This window comes from Pteropus vampyrus, unplaced genomic scaffold (assembly GCF_000151845.1).
Source record: "Pteropus vampyrus isolate Shadow unplaced genomic scaffold, Pvam_2.0 Scaffold395, whole genome shotgun sequence".
Classification (NCBI taxonomy): domain Eukaryota; kingdom Metazoa; phylum Chordata; class Mammalia; order Chiroptera; family Pteropodidae; genus Pteropus; species Pteropus vampyrus.
This window is the reverse complement of record NW_011889176.1, coordinates 323,058-328,611: the sequence shown is the minus strand read 5'-3', so window position 1 is coordinate 328,611 and position 5,554 is coordinate 323,058. Positions and strand designations below refer to the sequence as shown.

General features: G+C 62.5%; 1 protein-coding gene across 1 annotated transcript in view; it reads right to left on the bottom strand.

The window, feature by feature from the left end:
• Window positions 1-6: 6 nt before the first annotated feature.
• Window positions 7-5,554, bottom strand: part of OCA2 (OCA2 melanosomal transmembrane protein) — a 44,259-nt gene continuing 38,711 nt past the window's right edge. The window contains exons 15-16 of the mRNA XM_023523592.1: window positions 2,151-2,210; window positions 7-1,695 (exon numbers count right to left, since the gene is read on the bottom strand). Coding sequence (XP_023379360.1) covers window positions 1,282-1,695; window positions 2,151-2,210 — 474 coding nt within the window. The 3' untranslated portion in view covers window positions 7-1,281. The remainder of the gene's footprint in view (window positions 1,696-2,150; window positions 2,211-5,554) is intronic.

Sequence of the window (5,554 nt, the reverse complement as noted above, 5' to 3'; positions counted from 1 at the left end):
GGGGAACCGCAGGGAACGTGGGATGCACACGACCTTGATTTTGAGCCCACCGTCCCTCCGTTTTCAGCCACATGACCGAGTGGCCATCCCTGCTGAGGGTGTCAAACAGGCGATGTCACATGAGCCTCCCACAGCACAAGGGCTGGACCCCTGACCCAAGCCCGGAGGCCACGCACCACGGTCGTTAACCCTCACGCACCCCGGGCACACGTGTCACCCGCTGTTGGTGGGTGGGGACTCAAGTCTCGTTCCAGCGTTGGGGCGGGAATCGGAACATGGCTCCGACTGCGCGGTGCATGGCAACGAGCCTGCGCCACCGCTGTGACCACGTGCTGTGACCACGTGGCTCTGGCGGTCAGCCTGCCCCTGCTGACGTCCCTCACCTGACAGGTGCCAGGCAGCCCCCGGGAAGCCACATGGGCAGCCAGGGCCCCCATCATCGAGGGACCGTGTGGTGCCCGAGAAGCTGCGCCAAGACACCTGTGTGGCGAAGGCACGCCCTCCCTGGGGGCTCCCGTCACCAGCGCAGGACGAAGGACCGCGACGCCGCCTGCTTCCAGCACTGTCGGCTGTCACTGGAGACCCTTCAGGGACCCAATCTGCCACCTAGGGTGGCGACACGTGTGAGCCTCTCTACAGAGAGGGAACCAGCGTGGACTTAGGTGAGCGTGACGTCATTTGCTGTGGAGAATTAGGGGACGCAGAGCCATGATCCTGTCACCATGGTCACTCCGGTTTATTTGGGAGCACGGTAGGACTGCACGCCCACCGCGCAGTGGCCTCCAGTGGGACGCGTGGACCCACTGCCCCAGCCGCGGACCCTGTGTGGCTGGCACCTGCCGTGACGTGCGCCTGAAGGGCTAGAGGGCCTGCGTCGCTGCCAGCCTGTCTGCGGCCTCAGGCCCGGCCATGACAGGAGCCAGCCTGGGCGGCTGCCCCCCATGGGGTCCCCAGGGGGAGGGTGCGCGGGGGACTCTGGGCCAGGTGAAGCAGAGCCCTGTCCGGCGGCTGTCACAGAGGCGGCGTCAGAGCCGCAGTGATCGCTCTTGGAGGGGCAGGCGCAGTGCAGCTCGTCACAGCGCCCAGTCCTCGGCGAGCAGAGCGAAGGCGCCGGCAGCCACTGTCCCGCAGGCCAGCCCCCGCCCTGAGGCACCTCACGTGCCGACCGGCTCAAAGACGCAGGCCTGGACAGCGGAGCCCGGCTTCCTGCTCGGAAGGCGCGGCCTGCCTGCTTGTCACACGGGGGCACGTGGCTGCACCCTACGCCGACCAGAGGCGACGTCAGGACACAGCGGGAAGGGGCACGTCAGCCCGGAAAAGGCCACCAACGTGCCCCGAGCTCCCCGGGGCTGGGACCACCCGGAGGACAACGGTTCCCATGCTGGCCGAGCGCCAGAAGCCACGCGAGCTGGACGGAGCGGTGTCCCCCACGTCCTTACAGCAGCAAAGCCGCCTTCCCCGAGGGGCCCCGGGCCGGCCGACGCGCCGCAGCCACGTCTGCCCGTCAGGCTGCGTGCGGCCAGGGCACTGCCCGCCCGGCCCTAGGCAGGAGGGTGGGCAGCTCGTGCCGCCAGGGGCCGTGCGACTCACCATGGTGGCCGTGAACGGGATGTTGTCGATCAGCGACGACGCGGTGGCCGACACCCAGAGCACCAGCACGATGGCGGCGGCCAGGCGCCGGTCCTCGGGGACCATCTGGGAGGGGCAGACAGAGCAGCACCACGTGACACCGCTGCATTGAGCCACACGCGCCCGGTCTAGCCCGCGGCCCGGACGCGAGGCCCGTCACCTGTCCTGACACACGAGGACACCCGGGGGGCCGGGCGCATTCCCAGACACACCCACATCACCCGGCCACGGGAAGGGGAGCAGCGACGTCCTTCCTGGTGGCGGCACACCCGGTCACGGCGACCTGCCCTCGGGCAGAGCCCTGGGGGCTCTCGCTGTCACTCGTTTTCACCAGGGGCCTACGGATCACGGGCCCTGTGGTTACGGGGTCTCTGGGAGCAGTGTCATCTCCAGGCCCCCAAAATAGGTCCCCGCTGTACTTTTTACCTAATTAACGGGACCTGTTCTTGGCACACTTTTTATTTTAAACAAAACCAGAGGAACGGTGGCTGGAGCATGTTATCGTGCAGCGTGTCGCGTACCTTTATGAGCGACGTCGTCTGTTCTCCGACGTACTCTATCAGGTGGAGGTGTGCCAGCGCCTGGAAGAGACGGACGAGCGATGGGAACCCCGCCACACTGAGAACACACGCACGTTTCTCGAAGCCCTGCCGTTCGATGGAAGTGAGCGAACGTGAGCGGGGTGCGGGCGCCCCCTCCTCATTGTCAGAAGACACCCAAGGACCCGGTCTGTAAATATCGGCGGTCCCGGGTCACAGCGAGCTGAACGGAGGGCCCCTCTCTGGGACCACAGGGGAGGGCCCTGCGCACGGGTCACTCAGGCAGGTGCCGGCACACTCCTTTTTAAGTTAAACATCACAGCATTTCAGAAGAATGGGAAGAAGACGTGTGGTTCACGTAACCATCACAGGAAGGAAGGAAAGGTCTGTTTTCTCAGCGTCGGGCAGATTCGGAGGGCCGCGTCCAGGGAGCAGCAGGAGGACCAGGACGGGGCTGGTCTGCTCAGGCCGCGCCCCCCGTCCCACCCTGTCCTGACCCCAGGGACCCTGGAGAGGAAGCACCAGGAGGGAACCAATTGTGGGGTCACACGGCTTCCCAGCACCTCTCGAATGTGGCCTTTTCGCGGTGACGATGTTGCCAAGCGGGGCGTAAAATGGACATCGGCCTGACCCCGTCTGCGTGCGGGCCGGAACCCTGCCTGTCTTGCGTCGAGTTGTCTGCTCGCCGTCACTTAAAGCTGGGGAGCCCGGCACCGGGCGATCACCACTCTGTCAGATCGTGGTATTGCTGAATTTCAGGACATTGGGGTTTTCTCGGAGATCTGATTTAGACTGGCTGTGGTCACGAGTGGCGGGTCCAGGCCATACTTCCTGTGACAGCCTGGGACTGTCGCACATGAGCACGGCTCAGCCGTCAGGGACGCGTGCAGAGGGCCAGGTCCAGCCGCGAGCTCTAAGTCCCGACACGCTGCTTCGTGCCATCCAGCCAGAGGCGTGTGTGGGTGGTTGACCTCAGACGGTGCCCCAGGCCTTCGCCAGGCTGTGTGGGGTCCATCCCACACGGGAGCTGTTCAGATATTAAGCTGAGACTGGTGCCAGTTCCTGAACAGAAGTGGGGGACAGTTCCTGAGGCCCACAGAGGCCACTGTCCCTGGGTCTCTGCAAGGAGAGATGGGGAGAGCAGCCCTCCATGCCACCGGGCCGCCCCTGCCAGAAGCCTGGCCTGAACGGAAGTCCAGGAGAGAGAAAAACGGAAGAACCACCCTGGAGGGGGTCGCTTCTCGGGGTGCTGGCTCCCCCACGATCTGTCTGCTGTGGTTTATTTTTCAGAAGCCACGGATGGTTGACTCTGTATTTGGTCCGATGCTCTAGCCGTGCGCGGTCAGCGGGAGGAGTGGGCCTTAGTGGGCTGGCTCCTTGTAGCAGAACCGACGCTGGACTTTCTTATCCTGACGCCCTATAAGAGTCCTCCTCGGCTAACTTCCAGACTGAAGAACAGATTGAGTGTGTTACTCTCCCGGGCCGAATCCTCCCTGTTGGACCTGTCCACCCGTCGCCTCCACCGGGGACCTGGGCAGGAGCACAGGCAGGGCCTCGTGTCCCCTCGAGCCCTCAATGGGGTAAGACGGGTCGGCATGAGTCGCATGGCGACTCTGGATAAGGAGGGGATGGCGCAGACGGCCGGCAGGGGGCGCGCCCCGTCGCCGTGAGCGGCAGCCGGGCACGGCGGGCGCAGACGTGTCGGCGTTCGCGAAGCCGGTGGAAAGCACCGTGCTCTCTGCTCTGCTTTCCCCTCCTCCGGGACGTCCTAACTTACGTTCGGATGGTCTCCATCAAAACCTGACCTGAGCGAAAAACTCCGATTTTCAAAACCTCTAAAACGTAGTGAAAGTTCTTACACGTTCGACGGCTGCTACGGCTGTTTGCACAAACATTTGGAATTCGTTACACTGGAACGTCTCGTGCTGCTCCCGCACGTGGGAATCAGAAACCCGTCTGCGGCATCGATCATTTAAAAACTAACCCTATCTAGAAGTAGCTGGAAAAACACCAAATTCAAAGAATAAAATTAATTTATTTTTGGTTAAGTGTTTTTCACAGATAGTGCTGCGTTTGCCTGTGTTCTCGCTTGGGGAGTTTTCTTTTTTTAAGGCGAGAATGAGGAGCCCTTGGTGTTTTTGAACTTGTAAACAAAACCCATTGGTGGTCAGTCTGCGGCTCGGCGAAGCATGGAAGGCGACGCTCTTTCCCAGCGAATGAGTGACCCTCCGCTCCCTGCAATCTGTTGTTTCTCGGGGCTCACATCCCCACTGCTCATGAATAAAGGTACCTCAGACCCGGAAGTAACTTACACGAGAAGATGGGGATGGCCCAGGAGAATCTGCGAGGCTGCAGCGGCGCCCGGTCTGGAGTTTGGCTTCAGTTCCCATGAAATTATTACATGCAACCTACAGATCAGACCCCGCCGCCCGCCCAGTGTTAGCGCTGTGATCATTTTCCACGACACAGGCTTGGCCCGGCTGAAGATGTCCCACTGGCAGAGACGCGAGTCACTCCAGACGCGAGGGAACCCTTTGCAGCCACCCCCATCCCAGACACCCGGAGAAGGAGGCGGATACGAAGCACCGACGTGCCCGCATGGAGGACGTGTCCTCAGGAGTAAGAAACCACCGAAGCTCCCCAACACCGCCAGAAAACCGCCAACTTAGTTTTTCTCCTTCTTCTCAAGTAAGGATTCTGATAAAAACATTCTCACAAGCAGGTCTGTTGACTGACTGGCGGTGCTTCCCTTTCGGAAGCTGGCAACTCCAGCAGCCGAGGACAAGGACAGTGACGGAACTGCCCGCCCCTCGAAGCTCTCTCCCCAAAGGTGAGAAAAACAACAGGGGACGTAAACCGCGCCCGCGCCAGGCCTTCCACGCAGCCTGCAGGCCGCGCCCGCACCAGGCCTCCCACGCAGCCTGCAGGCCGCGCCTGGACATCCAGAGAGAGCAGAGCACAACCCGGGCGCCTGGCGCCCAGGGCCGGACCGCAAAGGGGACTGGGGACACGGGTGGTGGCCGGGGCACACGCGGCCGTCCTGGGGACACCCCGCTTTCGGGGAGGGGAGGACAGAGAGGAAGGGCCCAGCTGTTTTCTGGTTACTGCAGGGAGGCCACCTGGCAGCCTGCACGGCCCACGTACCCGAACTTTGCTCTGCAGCAGGAGGGGGCACCCCTGACCAGGACTTGCTTAAAAACACAAGCACACCCAACAGGATTACATCGCAGGAGAAAAACGCAGTCATGCAGACACAGCCCGTGAGAAAACATCGGAGACTGAACCTTCACACGCACTGACTGGGGAGGACCCCCGCCCTCCCCGCGCCCCCGAAGCGGAATAAAGCCGCAAGGCCACACTTCACGCTCAATGACAGACGCTCAGGC